General features: G+C 42.8%; 1 protein-coding gene and 1 long non-coding RNA gene across 4 annotated transcripts in view; both read left to right on the top strand.

Moving 5' to 3' along the window:
- UPF2 (UPF2 regulator of nonsense mediated mRNA decay) overlaps positions 1-6,941 on the top strand; it is a 67,493-nt gene extending 60,552 nt beyond the window's left edge. For all 3 annotated transcript variants that reach the window (XM_030014406.2, XM_030014407.2, XM_030014409.2), the window contains exon 22: positions 5,640-6,941. In XM_030014406.2, coding sequence (XP_029870266.1) covers positions 5,640-5,649 — 10 coding nt within the window. In that variant the 3' untranslated portion in view covers positions 5,650-6,941. The remainder of the gene's footprint in view (positions 1-5,639) is intronic.
- Positions 6,942-8,376: 1,435 nt separating this feature from the next.
- On the top strand, positions 8,377-10,879 carry LOC121233295. The gene is made up of 3 exons (XR_005932353.1): positions 8,377-8,919; positions 10,304-10,710; positions 10,818-10,879. It is a non-coding gene; the product is annotated as an uncharacterized LOC121233295 (long non-coding RNA).
- The last annotated feature ends 8,159 nt before the right edge of the window (positions 10,880-19,038 follow it).

The raw sequence follows: 19,038 nt of genomic DNA, 5'->3' as shown, positions 1-19,038 counted from the left end.
GAAAGTTAAATCCAAATCTGCCTATCATAATGGATGATTCAAAAATTAATGAAGGCAGCACTGGGTTCTGTTGTATGTTTTTGGCCTTGAACAACTGGATCTTGCTTTGCAGTTAGCCCTGCTGTCACAGCAGGATTTGGACAAGATGACTTCCAGAGGGCCCTTGGAACCTAAATTTTTCTGTGATTCTGTTTTGGTCTAGTGGGGTGCTAAATCAAAACAAAACCAAAAAAAAAAAACCCACCCACAAATGCGTCACCTCCTTTGCCTGTGATAAACCCACAGTAAATGGAAGAATTTATTAGTGGCTGTGGCTATGCAGCATGCATTTTGTTAAAAAAAAAAAAAAGAGAGAAATGTTTTGCAGTGTTTACTTGTTATCTGTTAATGTCCTTTTTCTGTATTGAATTAAATGAGATTTACAGGCTTTGTCAGATTTCTTATTATTTAACGTGCGCAAAATGCTGGATCAAAAATTGGAGTTTATTGCTGTTTATTTGTAATTGCCTGCTTGTGTAGCCTCAGGTTTTAAGGCCTGCTCATCCTGCAAGGAGGAGATTGTCTTGGGGACTCGTACATTTAACGCTGACTGGTCTTAAAGATAATGTACTGTGACTCCATTAAAATAGGGTTCCTTGATTTGCTTCAGCAGAACTGGGAAGGCAACAGTTTTCACTCTTGCCTCCAGTTCCGTAGCATTTATGTATTAAAAGAGGACTTTGGCTATCAAGCTGTTAAACTGATACCTTCAGGAAACACAAAATTTACAAAAGTAATTTTTTTCAGTGATGGGATTATCATGAAAATATTATTTTACAGTTCTGGAGAACAGCTTCTCACTTCAAAAAAAGTGTTTTTCCTTTGTTTAAAGAGGATTGAGATCTATTAAATGGCTTGCTTATAAGGTGAAATGTAAATAACCATATTTTATGAAATCTATTTAAAAACATTGATTCCCGAGAAAGAAAAAAAAGAATTGCAGTGAGAAATTTTGACTATAGAGAACCAAGTTTTTTAACTTGTTAAACCTCTCCTTATTAAAAGCAGTAACCTCAAAACTTACTGCTGTTTTGAAAGTATAGTAAAGAAAGAGGACCTGTCTGTGTCAAAAGGCCCATTGGGATGCAGATGTTAACTGACAAATTAAATCATATTCAAGTTAATTGGTAATTTCATGTCTCCTATTTGCATCTGACTCTTATTTCTCTTTAACCCATTTAATAAAGAAAAATGAATCATAAAGGTAATAACAGGATGCTAGGATTTTATTAGCTAAATATTCTCATAATAAAGAGTATTTAATGCTGAAAAATTGGAGTAGAGATAATAAGGAAAAATGTGAATTTAACAGGAAATCCTGTTTCAGCTACTGGACAAACACATTTCATACATACCTGCTATGTAGTTGATATATTGACCAATATTATATTTTGAAGCTTTGAATTCACTTCTGACTGACATACCAGAAGTCTTGGGCAGCCTAAATCAATTTCTCTGTTAGCTTCAGCCTAGCTGATTGTCACAGACTCTCATTGCCATTTTCTCAAAGCAGATAGACTTTTGGGTGTTGGTGTGGCACTGTCTTGAACTGACAAATCTATCCCTTGGTTCATCATGCTGCTTTTGAAATCTTTAGTTGTCATTTTCAATGAGATCTTGTATTCTTTTCAAATAAAATTGAGGTCATTAGTTTAGCAGTAGTATTTTACAGTTGCTGCAGAGATTTTTATGATGAAATGGTTCCCATCTTCACATTCTAGATATAAATACTAAAAAAATCAGTGCTTTATTTGTGTACTAGCTTAGCTCACCTTACTCTTTGCCATCTTTTTCACCAGTATTTTAATCTTGACCTTTTCTTAGTTGTCATTCTTGATTCTGTACTACATTCTTTTCCCCAATACATACACATGCTAGTGTAGCCTTCCATGAAAACCATTGAAACTCAGCAGAGAAATTCCAACCTCTCTTTTTAGCTGTTTTATGGGAGGAAAGCCCAGGTTAGGAATATGAAGGGGGGGGGGGGGGGGGGGGGTCCAAAACCTGCAGCTTCTTTTGGTGGACTGCACTGGAATTGAATAGAAAAGAATAAGAAAAGCCAGCTCCTCAGGTGTTTTGTCTTGGCAATATGCTGCTTGTGGGGCTCTGCAAATGTAGGTGCAAGTCTAACCCATACAGCAAAGGTGGAGAGAGACCTGATCACAATTATAGTTTAGAGGGAAATGAATGCAAGATTTTATTTATTAGTATACTCATTTATAAAGACTCTTTGTTTAAACAAGTTGTTTCAATATAAAATAATAGGAATAAGAAAACCCCCTGCAGCTTTGTGGCCCTCTGGAAACTACCTACCAATCCTCAAACACCTTCCTGATAAGACCCCACTTTGCATGCTATGACTTTGATTTGATTTTGTCAGAATACTTTGGTTTTGTTGAACAGATGAGAATATAAAATAACTTGCACAACTTAAGATTCTCTTACTTAGGTGAGTCTAGGTTTTGTGGATTATTTGAATCTGTGATGTTCACAGTATGGAAGTTGATAATTCATATTCGTTAGGAAATGACCAGGGCACCTTAGTATTTTATTAGTCCAGAAACACATGTTCTGAAATGTGATTGTTCCAGAGAATATATTCTTGCAAAGCTAAACTGATAACAGCTATTTAAATCTAGTGCTACACTTTTTTCAATACAAAATGGCTATGTTAACATTCTACAGAATGTAATTTCCAATTTTCCTGTCGACAGCTTAGTCACCCCAGCAGTAGTAATGTGTTCAGTATGACTCTATACACCTTTACATTTGTTGAAATTTTTCTCCAGCCCATATTAAGGTACAATATGTCTGTAATCTCTGTTACTGCATTCATTACGGTGGAATCAAGTCACCTCGTGGTCTGATACATAAACACACTTACACGCTCCCATGTGGAAGACAAGTGATATTTTGACCAATTCCATAGATCTATGAAACAAGAAAGAAGCTGTGGCATGACAGGTACTTGAATTGAAGTTTCCCGGAACTTAAGTTGGTACTCTCCAGTATTTTTCTTCTCTTGCCAGTATACAGGAATGTATACATACTGTTTATTCTCAAAGGCCACTTTTGTGGGAGGAGAGCTGAAAGCAAAGATCGGTCTCTGTAAATTATCTCTGCTGTTCATGCAGGCAACAGTTCAGAGCAGGAGTTTGAACTTCACATGCTGTTTCCTCTTTAAGAACTGGCCTCCCCCTCTAAAGCTCATGCATCTGAAAGCAAGAAAAGGCATTCAGCAGAATAAGGCACACACAGAACTGTTCATGAAGGAGCATTATATTTAAAACAGAAAAATAAATTCCAGGTGTTCATTGTGTTTCTATTTCATGTTCCTGTTCTTGGTTGATGTGATTAGGGGGGAGAGAGAGAGAGAGAGAGAGAACAGGGAGCACCAAAGCTGAGATTAGTCGTGAAAAGCAAAGCAGCAAGTGAGTTTTGAGAGGAGGTGTTTGAATGAGAAGGACGGTTCCTGAAATTTGTAAAGAAATACATTACTCCAGAAATGCATAACAGTATTGTGGATTGATGGAGGGACATGAAGGTATTAGGGAGAAGTGTGAAATTTAATTTCAAAGGTCTCACAAGTTAAGAAATACTCAGAATTTTTTGTGATTTTGAGATGTCAACAATGTGCAGAAAGGACTCTATTTCATATATTGTCCTGGGCATGTTTCAATTTAAGCCATAATGTTTTCTTGCTGACTTAGTTCTCCCAACTTCACATGTGCAATGGATTTGTGATTACACATAGTATAGGCTAGGAAATAATGTTTCTGTGCATCTTTACATGTTCCAGTTTTCTAGTCTAGCCATAGTTAGGTAAAAGTGTATCGGTGTGTTTCTCTATCACATGGAGTATGTAGGCAGTATTAATACTTAAGCAGTGGTGTTGAAAAGATGATTGTAAGATTTTTATACAAATTAATTACTGTGTTGATAGTAGGGAAGGGAGGTGGGGGGAGTAGGTTGCAAAAAATTGATTCATTTTACACATACAGTTCAAGATGTCTTTAATTACAGCTACTACAAAGTTTGATCTTGCCAAATACGGGTTTGGATCAAGTTTACTAATTTGGAGAGAAATGTTGTGTGAAATACCTGTTTTTGGAAGAACTGCTACTAAGAGTTTTACCAGCAGCATCTTGCCCTAAACCACTGAAACACTGTGTACTCTGCCTTATCTGCCACCAACATGCCATGGCAGCTGCTGTTTTGGATGAGAGTAGTTTTTATGAAGTTAGAGACATGCAGCTAGTCCTAGCCTTTCTCCTTCCCTCCCCATCAACGGTAGAATTAATTTTTCAAAGGAGATGGAGAGGTAAAAGCACAATTCTGCAATTCATTGATGTTTGAAGTTTCTTCTCAGTTGTAACATTCTGCAAGTGAAATCTCATTCTACTAAATATATTAAAATTATAGTTCCTTTCTTTTGCAACCACGTAACCAATGTTCCTGATATTGAGTGTGCCACAAAGATTGGAATGTTGTCTTACACAACACTAAAAGATGGTTAAAACCAAGTAATAGAAGTGATGCTGCAGTAAGTTCTAGTGATGCATCAGCTCAGTACTTCCTGATAAAAATACACAGTGTTTATGTAAAATACACAAATAGTGGATAACAAAACAAAGCAATACACAAGAATACAGAATTACTGTGAAAGTTTTATCTGTTACAAGAAATACAAAAGTTACTGTGTCCAGTTTAACATACTTGTAATGTTTTTCTTGCAAGATTTTCAGTAAAAACTAGGTTTAGATTAAATTACTGTTCAGCAAATGCTTGAGGTTTGTGCACTAATGTAAAGAAACATGAACTTTGATTACATGGTAAAAGACTTGGGTGTGTAGCCCTGGAGTTTTTGTGTAATTGTAGATGTCTAATTTTCACTTGGTTTTGTACTACTAAATTTTAATTTGCAGTCTGGAAAGCAACTGAAAACCAGCCCGGATACAGTAACTTGACAGTTGTGCTGAAGTTAGTGATACTAAATTAGCATTACTGCTAGATTACTCTGGTCTTGTTGAATCGCGTGTCTGCAAATTGGTGTAGTTTTTCAATGCATACTTGTGTTCTTAAGAGAATTAAATGTGGCTTTTTCTGGGTAGAGACATGTTTTTCATGAACAAGGGGTGGTCAGAGATTTTGATACAACTGTCAATTCTCTAAAAATGTTCTAAACAACTATCTGACTCTAGAAAGCCCTCTAGCATTTCTGCAGTACTTCTAAACATGAAGAAACTGCACAAAAAATGAATGCTGTTTAAAACAAATTGTATTTCAACAAATTCACAAATTAGCTGTGCGCTTAAGTAGCTTAGCATCTCATCTGGGAGGATAAGGCAGCTGTCTATTTCTGAACAATTTTAGATTCATCTGCTGAGATTGCATAGGGGGCTTTTTCTGATATAGATTATGTACCTTCTTTTGTCTGATGTGGTCTTTTTAAAAATTTGTGCAGATAATAGGAATATGTAACTTTAATATATAAAGGTTAAACGGATATCAAAATCACTAGCAGCTGATTCCAGTGGTTGCTAACCCACATGGTATTGAATATCTCACATTAAACTTTTTTTTTTCCTTTCTGTTCTTAGGAGACGTTGATCCAGCAGCAAGTGTCATTTCATTAGGTCCTGTATCTCTGATGTTGTGGATAGTGGAGTCCTCCAGCGATTAAATGAGAGCAGTGGACACATCTCAGCATGTCAGTCTAGAGCGTTCAAAATCGAAACCTGGGACAGGCTGGGGCCGTGGGGCAGAAATAACAGCCTCCCTTCTTCCCCCCTCAACCCCACAGAGAACAAGTGGAAGCTTCCAGTCTGGCCTACCAAAAAAAAAAAAAAGAAAAAAAAAAAGCTTTTTGTTATGGGAACTGCGTTGAGGGTTAATTTTCTCATAAGAGCAGAAGTAAATGAATGAGATGGTTAACTTGACCAGTGAGCAGCTTGGCGAAAACAAAGACCAACCTGAAATTCAGATGGATTACACTGGAACAGAAAAGGTCTTTGACAGCTCAGTGTGTGGGAGAACAAAGTTCTAAACTTGACGCAAGTTACGTTATCTCTGAATCGAGCATTTTGTGTTGGAAGGGTATTCTCTGGGGGCTGCAAGTCTATAGTAGAAAAACATAGAGCAAATGGTGAAATCTAAAAGAAAACCCTGACAAGTGGGATAACTTCTCAAACACTCCTCAGCGAGAAGGTTTTTGGTTAAGGAATAGCTTTTTGCTGCCAGACAAGCAAGAAAGAGAGGGTGGGGAGTGGGGAGGGGTGAAAAACTTGAGAGCCAAGGAGGTAAAATGTCTGTTAAGGTTTAAAATAGAATGTGAAGTTGATTAACACAGGGTGTTGACTCGTACTGCTTGGAACAGCCTGACACCAGCCTAAGGACAGGGATATAGTTGAGCCCATTGTATGTATCATTGAAAACCAAAATGTGCCAGTCAGCATAACAGGAGGATGTCAAGGAGTGGATCCAAATATTTTGCTGATCTTCATGGGTTGATAAGCCTCTGTGTCTATTGAAACAAAAAAAAAAGTTAAAAAAAAAAAAAAAAAGAAAAAAATGATTTAAGTCTGGAAACAAGTAGAATTTTTTTTTTTAAAGTAGAAATGAGGTTTCTTATTCTGTTTCTGACAATCTGTTATTTATTAGCATAGGTTTTTGTTTGCTTTCAGGTAGAGGTAGTTAATTGAGTTAAAGAGCTCATCTGTATGTTACTACTAATTCTTTTTTCTAGCTCTTTTAAAATTCTTTTTACCACTGGTTTTGGTTTCTGCATGTAGGAAGAGAAACTTGTAAAATTGTAACATTTCATACAGAAATGCCGCCCGATCTTCACCAGCTTCAGAAATCTGACCTTTGCCAATGCTGCAATAAAGTGTTGTAATTTAGAATTGGTGTCTGTCTGTTTACATTGACTTTGTTCTTCTGAAATGATGTTTTGAAGAGTTTGTGGTATATCCTGGGGCTGTAGCTCGGGCAGCGCTTCATACAAGCAACGTAAGAATAGATGCCATTCTATCGAAGCAGGAGGACTCCTGCCCCAAGAAACATACTTGAAGCATGCTTAGTAAATGCAAAGATTTTCTTGCTGTTTAGCAAGGAGTTCTGAAGCAGAGATCATCATTTCACATAACATAAACTGTCATATGCAGACAGTGGCTCTGAAAGAAGTGACTTCAGCACCACCTCATCTGCAGCAGCTTCCTCTTGCCCGCTTCGTGTTGTGCAGACCCAGGGCTCGGGCAGCCGCGTGGGGAACCGAACCAGAAAACTGGCCCGAGGTAAATCAAACAATGATGCTTTGGAGAGAAGTCGTCAAGGTTTTTACAATATACCTACTTAAAGTTATGTTCTTTAATCACAGAATTGAACACTGAGAGTGGAAAACTGCAAGCGCAGCTCTAGGTCTGCTCCTTTCATTCACGAGCTGTAACAGCAGTCGGGGATTGAGAAGTGCTGGAATCGTTAGAGCACGTTTTCCCCGAGGACTTCGCTGGTCAGGCTGCTGGTAGGCAACTTCCAGTTTGCGGAGTGTGCTGTGAAGTTTTTACAACATCGCACATACACGCGTTTCTCCAGATTTCTGCCAGATCTCATTTTGTAAGGAGGCAAGTATCCTGAAAGTGTGCCCAAAAAAACCCTGTGTCTTCACAACCGTCTCCAGGTACGGTTGTCTGTGCTCAGAGAAGGTATTGTCCGTGCCATGGCTGTGGGATGTATATGCCCTATAAGGAGTATGTTGTAGGAAGACCAGGTCTTTGTTTCAAGTCTTGTATATCATTTCTTTCCACATAAAATTTATGGGTACGTTTATTAATCACATTTGTAACTCTGAGCTCTTCCAGGAATGTCTTCTACAGCAATATGACCGTATCCATTGGTCAAATCTAATTTCCATTTCCCTGATGAAAAATGCCTACCAATTCCTAATAGCAAATTAAGTATCTAATTGTGGTTCAAACTAAAGTCAACTTCCTTTTCTCAACATGCTGCTTCATTTCAAAAGAACTTAATTTATCCAAATTGGATAACTGCATAAAAATAAAATGTGAATTCACATTAGCTCTATTTTGTATGTGTCAGTCTAATGCCTTGGATGGAATTTGGGTCAATGGAAATATCTTTATAAAATTATTTGCTGAAAATAGTTTGGGGTCAGCTGAGGATTTCCCTGACTTCAGGCTGAAATCACAAAACAATTCAGTGAAAGCTTTTGAGGTTTAATTTTAAAATAAATTATTCTAATGTTATGCTGAATAAAAATCTTTCGGCAAAAATCATTGCGAGTGAAACAATTGGAGTTGAACATATACAGCAAAAAAAAAAAAATTGTTTGCATCCTATTTCTTCTTTGCTCTTCCGTTTGCTAGCCCCACAACCTGGTGGTGTGGCTAGGTGCTGTCCTGCTGCTTACAGAGCAGTTTTGCCACCTGATTCAGGTACAATTTGTTGCTGCAGGGATTGCACAGCTTCCTTTTGTTTTATGTCATTAGAATGCTTTGTCTTCCTTTAAAGAATATTTAATTAAAACAGTTAGGTGGGCAGCCTGGTTTTGATACAGGAACAGGGAAATAACCTGTATTTTGATCAGTGCTTCTCTATTACATACGAATATTGCTGCTTTATCCAGATTACAGGATGTTTATTTTAATTAAGTTATGTCTAATATCATTGCTCCTCTTTTCCTACAGCGCGGTGACCCGCAGGTGCGACGGGTCACTGGGGAAATCATGCCAAATTCAAGCTGTGGCATCGTTTGATGGGAGAGAGGATGTTTCTCAGGCGATGCTAGCCGAAGGCGCTCTTGCAAAGAGCATTTCTAAAGTAGCGTTCCCGAGCACGCATGGAAGTAGTTAAATCTGGGAAAATGTACGTAGATGAAGGAGAAATTGTTTCATGTCCTTGATTGTGTAAAGGATTTCTGTTATCTTATCGTTCTCTGGAAAGAATTTGGACTAAAGTCAGGTCCGGGCATTTGAAGTTGAGGCTTCGCTGACGTGAGGCTCGTTGAGCTGGCTTGCTGACAACCAGAAAATGTATTGTATGATTGTACTCAACAATTTTTTTGCCTCGGTTTTCGGTGGTAATCTCTCTTCCTGCGTCTCTCAAGCTCTTAAAACTCAAGGCAGGGACTGGGGGAATGAATGAAGTCTGTCCCACTGCAGGAGATCGGATTCGTGACCACCCGAGGAACTTGAACACACATAAGTCCGTGGGACCCGATGAGATGCGCCCGAGGGCATCAGAGGGCTGGAACGCCTCTCCTGTGGGAGACAGGGCGAGAGAGCTGGGGTGGTTCAGCCTGGAGAAGAGAAAGCTCTGGGGAGACCTTACTGTGGCTTTCCAGTACCTAAAGGGGGCTACAGGAAAGCTGGAGAGTGACGTTTTACAAGGGCAGGTAGTGATAGGACAAGGGGCAATGGTTTTAAACTGAAAGAGGGGAGATTTAGGTCAGATGCAAGGCAGAAGTTCTTCCCTGTGAGGGTGGTGAGGCGCTGGCACAGGTTGCCCAGAGAAGCTGTGGCTGCCCCATCCCTGGCAGTGTTCAAGGCCAGGTTGGACGGGGCTTTGAGCAACCTGGTGTGGTGGAAGGTGTCCCTGCCCATGGCAGGGGGGTTGGGACTAGATGGTCTTTAAGGTCCCTTCCAACCCAAACCGTTCCGCAATTCTATCATTTATGGTGCATCTTGTGAAAGCCTGTTTGAGCTGAGGTGCTCTGTTGGTCCTTTTTCCGGGATGGAGCCAAGGTGGCTGGGAAGCTCCGAAATCGGAATGTGCTGGGTGCACCTGGGAATGGCAACACTCACAGGCAACACCTGGAACTCTAGCTGGCAGTATTGGCCATCTTCTACCCCACAATGCTGTAATATGATAAAATTTAAAAAATGGTATAAATCTCTTTTTTCTAATGAATTGCTGAGTTTTCAGACTTGTTCTAATTTTATTAGCTTTCCAAGCCTTCAGAGAAATAAGTCAGTTCTGCTGTTTGTGTTGCAGAGATTAAAAATACACGCAAACACATCAGTGCACATACAGCACGGCACACGTGCATCGTGATTTTATAAACACTAAAGCTTAGAAAACCATCTCAGATATGGTGGAGACTGCCTGATTTGCTCAAGTTTTCAGTTTTTTTTGTTTGCCCTTCCCAGTGAAGCAGTAATTGTGTGCTTGGCAGGGCGGCACGGTGAGAGCTGCGAGGAGTTACTGTGTTCGGCTCCGGCCGTTTGCTGATGCAGCCTTCTCTTTACAGGGGAACGCGTTTGACTGTAACTGTTTTACTGTTAGTAAACGCGGTGCTGTTGAAAAGTGCTGAACCGGAGAAATAACCCGGGACGGGCTTCGCGGGCCGGCAGCGCGGCTTCTCCCAGCCTGTCCAGCCGATCAGCATCAGCACCGACTCCGAACGGCTGCGGCCAAGGGCCAGCAATTAATAGTCCGTGCACGTTCGACCTGAAAGACCTCCGACACCGCCGGGAGAGGCACCGCGCTGACCGAGCAGGGTCGCTGAGCCACTGTCGGCTACGCGCTCGCTATCGAAATGGTCATTTTGCTTTTCTGTCAGGAGGTATAAATGAAAAAGCGAGTAAACAAACTTGCTAATTACTATCGTCCCCCCCAAAGTGGTGCTGTAGTATTAAGACAACGTATCGGAGCTGGGTAAGTGAATATTTTCAAAATAAATACAACAATAATACTGTGAGCCTGCTGTTGCCCCCTGATAAATATATTAATTTTTTTCCTTTTTTTTATCCTTTTCTTTTGAGCTTCGTCACTAATTTTTTCCACACCAAGGTTTTTCCTCGGCCGCATGCCATTCTGCCTCACTGAAGATGCTTTTCTGAGATGACACTTTGCTGTCTCTTCTCAGAACTCAACTATAAATAGTTTTTTTCCAACCACTCCAAGCGAACTGGTAGTAGGAAACTATTTGGGCAAGAATCAAACAAGTGAGTAAATGTCAAAACATTTACTTGTATTGTTTGGATTATAAACTTTGCTTTTAAGTTATTATTGTCAGGGTACGATTGTGCCATTAAAACACTTGGTGTTTATGATTGTTGTTAGAAGAACAAACTGTTTTGTTAAAAAGACTCCTTCCTTCCTTCCCTCCATTACCTGGATCTAAGCCATTGGGCAAATAAAAAAAAATGGTCGAGACACTTGAGAAGCTCGAGGAAGAAATGTAGATTTTGCTGATGCTTATTTGTTCTTTGACATTTACCTGTTCTGTTGTGCATGGGATAAAGGGGAGCGACCTTTTCTGCTGGAAACAAGTCACGGTTGCCCAAAGTCCAAAAGCTTGAAAACTTTATCATATTTACCCCTGAATTTTTTTTTTTTTTTTTGCAACTTTTTGGTAGTACCTCAGGGTTGTCTTGGTAAGGACACCCCTGGTGTACTCTCATTAACATGTTTCACAGCTGTAACGCTCACGAGTGGGACCTGGGAAGTGATTTTGGATGCTGGTGATGCTCTTGCCCGCTGAAGGTACCATCATGGACCAACTTTTTCGCTGCGATACGGCTGTCGGCATTATTTTTTAGCTTCTGGAGACTCTGTAGTTTTGTTGCAATCCCACGTCTATTCCTTGTAATTCTGATAGTAGCATTTTTTAGGTAAATCGAGATAAGCATCATCGCTGTCCTGCAAACCCCAGTACTCCACAGGGGTGAACCACCTCCCTCCGCCGCAGCGTGGGCAGCCGGACCGCTGCAGCCCTGGAGTTGGCAGCAGGACGAGAAAGCCGGCACGTGTCTGTGTTTTGGGTCGCGTGGTTGTGGTAGGTACCAGGCTGTGGGCTCTGCTCCATCCATGTGATGTAATTTATTGACATTTTGGGAAGAATACTAACTTTGAGTTTATCTATGTGGTGTGAAATCCTTGGGGCTATACACATGTCCTTGAGAAATAACACCAGTGGCCTGCTCTTGATAAATTATCCAGTACTTTAAGGCTGGTTACATCACTCAGCTATATTTGCAGAAAATACTTGTAGCGAGTTCTCCTCTTGCCAGTGGAGCCCCCTTGATAGCACAGTGGTGATTTTGTGGCAGCTTGTCCTGATGGACCGTCACTTCTCTGCATGGCCGAGTGCCGTTCCAGTGTGCTGATTGCCTGAATGCGTTATCACTCACCGTCCAGGAACTACTGCAGGGTGTTACCTTTCCATCTAAGAAGCTGTATTGCTAAACCTGTCAGTGCTGCCTGGTCCTAGGCAAGCTCCATCACACCTGATGGTCATTTGGCCGTCCCCACTCCTCTATCAGTATCGGCATCCTGCAGTGAAACAGGTGAGAAGCCTCATTTTGGGGTAGGCAGAGCTTGTTGGTGGTCATACCTCATTTATTTGAGACTGCGAATTCCCCTCCCAGACTTAGGAATTTGAGCTCTATGTGCATGAGAAGACTCCCCTGTGTACTGCTCTTCCTCAAAATAGGAATTTGAACTGGAAGAAGACCTTAAAATGCAGGAAGCTCCATGAAAGGTGGTGTGACCGGTGAGGGAGTGATGCTGTAAAGAGCGACGTGTTGTGTCGTTCCACTAAAAAAACCCCCTCTGGTACCCATAAAGCCTCATATAGATGCAAAATTGCTCAAGTGCTGCTTCTTGCCTCTAACGGGTGCCTGAGTGTGGAAATTGGCTGAGATGTCTACGCTGTGTGCGAGGCATTGAAGTCCTGCTACGGTTGGTAGAGATCAGATCAGTGAAGCCTCGGCACTACTCGGTGAGTAGCTCCTTTCGGGTGAGACCTCCGTTGTGGCAGTGGGAGCGAAGTGTCCTGTGTGTGCATCGCCACCAAAATTCAGGTGCCTTCGTCTGGAGCTGAATCCTGTAGGTGCCTGGGGCTATCAGAGGTGTTACCCAAGGCGTCTCTGTGGGACTGGCAGATACGGGGCTTGGGGTAGATGTGCGTCCTTCTCCAGTGGTTGCAGAGGCTCAGACAGGGTATGATAGGGCATGAAACATCTCTAAATATGTGTGAGCAAACGAATTGGGTAGCTCTGACTGCAGTCAGCTCGCTCTGGGAGAAGAAATGCTGAAACAGTGTTAACGAGAGACTTAATTTTGCTAGCATGAGCCACTACTGCCAGCTCTATCTCCCCTGCAAACAAGGAAAAGCCCATGCAAACACAGGAGTCGGGGATACCCAAGGAGCCTGTTCAGGACTGCAGTTTTCCACTTGCTGGTCCTACCTCCTAGGGCTTTGTAGCCACTAATCTGTCCCTTAAAAGCCTCTTCTCTGATTAATTTGATTAAATCAAATCAAATTAAATCAAATCAAATATCCCCATTTTGGAGATAGACGTCAATTTCTTAACCCTTGGCTTACTTCTTGGGCAGCTCTTGGTTGAAAACAGCAATGCCATGAAAGAGCAGTGACTGACCGACTTCTGAGCCAGAGGATGCTCCGAGGGAGCCGGTTTCAGAAACCCTTCCACGCCAGCGGGGCCAGGAGTGCCTGCCATCGGGGCCACCGCTTGTCCTTGCTTGCGTCTCTTCAGGGAGAGGATTGCTGGAAGCCCCCTCCAGCTCTCACGGGAAGCCCAAGTCTGCTCTACAAGGGAGAGCTGTTCCTGTCTGCAGAGCTGCCCTGTATCTCTGTGTCACTGTCCAGCTGAGCTGGTTGTCCTCCTTGCTGTGCCAGCATCCAATTTCTTAAATTATATATTATGTATATATATGCACACATACATCTCTCATATATCTGTTCATGGTAAGCTAAAAAGCAGATGTTCTCTCCTGGGAAGCAAGACTTGACTGCATCGGTAAGGCTTTCATAACCCACCTGAAGAGAGATTTGGTGTCTCCATTGTATTAATCCAGTAAGTGGTTATTAAATTGCTATGAGTTGCTGGACGTTGCATCCCTGGAATGAGGGAAATGAGGCCCAGGTAACCAAGCAGGGAGAGGGATCTCAGAGGCGGCTTTGGCTTTTCTTATCTCTGCTTTGAGAAGCTTTTCATGTGGTGATGGGGGCTCTGGCTTCCTCCTCGGGCTCATGGCAGGACGAGCCCTCTCCTGGGAGGAAGACCTGGCCGTCAGCCTGGTCAGAGAGGATCAGTACGCTTCTCTCTGGGAATTCGGCCGAGCTGTTCCAGGCAGACACCGGTTCCTCATCCCTCCTGCAGCAGCCTTTCTTTTCCAGGGGAAAGATGGACGCAACAGCCGCCCGTAGACAAACTCTCCCTTTCTTATTGTAACACCCGAGAGGCGTAATTGTGGTTTATTATTCAGGTTGGTCCCAAATCCCACGCCCTGTGAAACTAGGGGTTTATTACTAGCTGCGAGTCTTACCTAATGTAAACTCAAACCAGCTTTTGGTTTCAGCGAAAGCATTGCTGTTGCCTGCAGGGAGACACGCCGCAGAGGAAAGTCTCCGCTTTTGGCCCGGCTGGCGCAGAGCCCAGGGGTTTATTACAGGACATACCAGGAACCACCGTGCTGGGCACAATGTGCCCATTTCCTGGACTTGAGCGCACTGGAAAACTCATGCCGTAAATAAAAAGTAAACCTAATCAGGCAAACTAAATCCATTTAGGAGGCAGGAAATGTTCCACGGTAATGAAGTTTGTGTCATGAAGCCTGGAGACCCTGTTGATCCTCTAACCTTGTGCTGGCTTGTATATTGGAAATAGAAACGTGCTGACAGCTATTTCCTAATAGACATTTAAATATGAAGAAATAACCTCCCTCCTCCTGTGGCAGCTTGTACGAATGGTCTTTTCCTTCTGGTGTCATTCCACTCTCTGACCATCAGTACAATGGGTGGCTTATCATCATTAATCAGAGAGTATGAACAATTCATTGCACATGTGAGTCTAACCTTCTGGGCTGCTGGCTTTTCTCCTGGGCTGGCAAGTAAATGCTCCTGAAGCAGTAGGTGTGGTGGTGGGAGAGGAAGGGTGATTCAGGATTAGTGCATACGCCTGGGAACTGGAAGGTCAAGCTCATCTCTGTGCCCTTTTCCTTAGCTTAACATCACTGCCCTCATTTCCCAGCTGGGAAACACAGCTCTTGCCCTTCCTTGCAGGGATGGATAAGTAAGTAAGCAGAGAACAGATAAAAAAAAATTACACAGTTTTCTGATGCTTACAATAACAAAAGCCCAGAGCGTAGAGCGCTTCCGTTGAAATTACAGGAAAAATCACATCACGAACATTTGATGGTAAAGCTGACCTCCCCAAGCCTCTGAGGAAATGAGTGATCCAGTTATAATGGAGATCACTGAAGCTGAATCAGAGGGGAAGTGACTTGCATGGAAAACCAGTCAGCGATAAGAGGGGAGTGCTGTGATAGCTGCCATTAAGCACCAGTGCGCGCTGTCCCCAGCAAGAGCTGGGGTCTCCAAGACCCCGTGGAGCTCGGTGCTGGCTCTCGAGGCTCACGAAGGACGCTTGCACCCTGCCGCGCAGCTGCGCTGAGCTCCGTAAGGCTTCCGAGTCGCTCCTGGGCTGAACGAGCCGCAGCTCAAGAAGATGGGACCTGCCCTGGGAGTGCAGAAACACTGGGAGGTGGATGTGGGCTTACTGGGAGAGCTTGGATGTGGGATCCATGGGGACACAGTACTGGGTGCAGTGATTGCAAGTGAAGGGACTAAAGCAAATATTTGTGATAGACCTGAGGCAGCAGCTTGTCAGAGTCCTTGGCTGGCTAGAGCACGTGGCCACAGGGATGTTCCAGCTCACAGGCTTTGGAAAGTGGAGCTGCACCTAAAGTTGATGGATAAGCAAAGGATTTGGTTTGTTTTCTTTTAAATTCAAACCTTCAACAAACACCCTAGTTTTTATCAAGTTATTTTCTATGGAAAGGGAACTATTTTTTTTATTTTTTTTAATGATGGGGAAAAAAGACCCCAAAAACTTGGGCTTTGTTTGTCCCTCAGGTGAGGATACTGTTACAGCTGTGTTTCCTTGTGACACAAAGACACCCATCTGAGAATAAAATAATGGTCCCAGGATAACAGTGCCTCAGCAGCTTTGGCAAACCTCTCAGAATTAGTTTGCAATTCGTGGGGTTCTGTGAAACCATCATTAAAGCTCAGGAGCAGGTGCAAAGACTCACAAAGAAAAGACAAATTGAAGCAGAGTTCCTCCTTCATGCCTGCCAGCTGGTTTCCCTACTGTTCCTCATGCCTGTTCAGTTTAATCCTAAAGTTACTGAAGCCTCTTCTGGTTTTCTTTATCTTGCCTGTTGAAAGTAGCAGGAGGTAATTATGACCCTGCAGAAAACTCCAAAGGCCAAGAAGTAAGGGCTAGCCCTTTTAACAAAAATAATCTTTCCTCACAGATCCCCCGAGGTAAGAACACATTGGACCAGTTGGTGTAGTCGGGGATGCACTGACAATTTTTCAAGGAAGGCATTTCCTAATTTGGGAGGGGTCACCTCGCATGGGAAGAGAAAGCCCTGTTCTGAGGGGGAAAAAGACCAAACAAAAACAAAACACGCAAAAGAAGGGTGTGTTCCCTTGGAAAGATTTGGCTCCATCTAGTCTAAGGACCCTCCTTACCTCAGGGGAAAAGATATTTATAGCTTGGGAGTCAACACTGTCATGAAGACTCCCCTGCCTTTGCTTCTACGTGTTGCAGGGATTATCTGAAAGCAAGACCCTGTGCAGGTAGAGGGTTGCATGCAAGAAGCAATGAATTAAAGGCTTCCTCTCGTCTAAGATCCACATCTACATACACATCTGCTTCAAAATCACCTTGCTAAACTCAATTACTAGTGCCAGTACATGAGCTGATGCTGGTAGAGCTTGTTCTGGTGAGTTAACAGGGGTAAGTATAGGACAAAATTATGTACAAACCAGTTATCTGTCTAACATAACTCACTCTCCGGCTAGTGGCCAAGCAACGCTAAATGAAGGGCTAAGGGGATGGCAGAACTGCCTCACTGCAGGCAGGGACCATGCTGCTCTCCCTCTGGGCTGCCTTCCTGCTCCAAGGCTCTTCCTCCCCAGCTCTGCCATCATCGCTGCAGCCGTGCGACCTCCGAACACAGGCCCCCAGATACCTCTCAAACCATCCTCTGCGTGACTGTCGCCAGCATAGCTGCAGCCAGTGCTATTCCAGCACAGATCTAAGTTCGTAACATCTCAAAATATGAAAAGCAGGCTGGTAGATGAAGCCAAGCCAACCTGCTGTCAGATTCTTAGAGCAAAAGAAAGGTTAGAGGATACAATTTAGAAGTAAATGAGTTTAAGTAAGGTAAACCGACTTTCAGATTTTTCCACTCACTTCACATTTACGGCCCATCTTTCAGTGCTGACCTATTAAAGACATCAAACAACTTGCTTAGGATCCAAGTCATCAAGAACAAGTCCGCTGGAGTTGTAGGTGCTGTAGGGGTATGGGATACACCCGAAAACTGAACCATCAGGGCTTGGCTTTCTATCTGCCTCCAGCACGGCCTGAGCAGTCCCCCACATCACTGCACTCACCGCTGCTTCTGAGCTGCACTACCCTGGGCTCCCGCTCTGCCAGCAATAATGATGACCAACCAGGCAGCTAAAGAATGTGTTCTGTAATTTCTACCTTCCTGGGTTCAGTTACAAAACAGCCTGAGTTCATTCAGGAGCCCTGAAAATTACAGTTCTGTTTGTTTACTGCTGGAGGCACACAGAAAACCAGCCTAAGTTGCTGAGCTAAAACTATGACCTACCTTTAGCCTCATGCCTTCCCTGATCAGTTACAGATAATGCTTTCTGAAGCTGTTTATTTTTAAAGGAGAAGCCAATTTTGTGTGTGTGTGTGTGTGTGTGTATATATATATATATATAACAAGCACATAAGGAGTCAAAACATCAAAAGCTTATTCCCAAAGCTGCAGCCACTTGAAAAGCTGACAGTAACTGGGCAGCTGTGGAAGGTTTTACCCTACAGCAAAGGTGAGGCACTGTAACATAGTTTAAGTTTCACTATAGATTGAGCCAAGTTAAATTGTCTCACACCAGCTCCAGGCTGCAGCTGGACACAGTTATGAGAGGCCACTTGCCCTGTCCTGGCTCAGACACATACTTGAGCCCTGAGGCAGCCCTGGAAAGCTTGGGGACAGGCTGCTAGACCTGCTGATGCTTTTTGGCTACCACCAACATCCTGCCTGGGGGAGAAACAAGTGGCTCGTGCAAATGGGAGTTAGTTTTTTTTCTAGAGCGATTTCCATTCTACCCTTTATGACACATAACCCCTGATATTTGGACGAATGCTCTACAACACCTGTATTTAAGATACAATAAAAAAAAAAACCCATCCATCTTCAAAACAGTGCAATCGTTTCAAGGGTCCCAGCTGCTCCCAGGCACAACCTGGAGTTGTAAAGCCACCCTCCAGCCTCCTACTCAGGGCAGCCTGCTTGAAGAACATGGGGCTGAAGCCACTGAAGGTGGCCCTTACCCTGAGGAGTCTGAGCAAAAAGCAGCCACTCATTCCTGAACATCTGTTCTTCTGAGGGTTTTGTCATTGCTGCTGTTTTTTATTAAATCAAAGGTGGTTAATTTTGGCTCTAAACCTTTCCCTATTTGAAGTGGGACACCACCTCAGCTATGTAGCATTTCTTTAAGAAACCTTCGCCTCTATACTTTACTTGGCAGCAGTGTGTAGTACCACATGCCAGAGTCAGCACTTCCAACCAAGGAACTATCTTAGCAGTCTTGATGTGCAAGTATCCAAATGGAGGACAGGGAGGCAGCAAACACACGTGCACATGCTCGGAAGGGATGGGTAGGGATATTCTCTAAAGGGGAACTTGTCCTGTGCAACAAGGAAGATTTCTACCCTCAGCAGGATCACACTCACTTATGGTAACACCCACAGAAGGCAGGTACAGAAACACAAAGATGAGTTACTATTCTTTCATGTATACACTATTCCTCTTGGAAAAGTCATTTTACTATTGCAAAACATTGGCAGAGGAGGGCATTTGCCTACTTCAAACACTGTTCAGGATGAAATTCATTCCTGCAAGGACCCTGGTCACAGTTACTTAAGC

The sequence above is a fragment of the Aquila chrysaetos genome, chromosome 5 (assembly GCF_900496995.4).
Source record: "Aquila chrysaetos chrysaetos chromosome 5, bAquChr1.4, whole genome shotgun sequence".
NCBI classification, from domain to species: domain Eukaryota; kingdom Metazoa; phylum Chordata; class Aves; order Accipitriformes; family Accipitridae; genus Aquila; species Aquila chrysaetos.
Note: the sequence above shows the minus strand (reverse complement) of the source record. Positions and strands in the feature narration are given on the sequence as shown.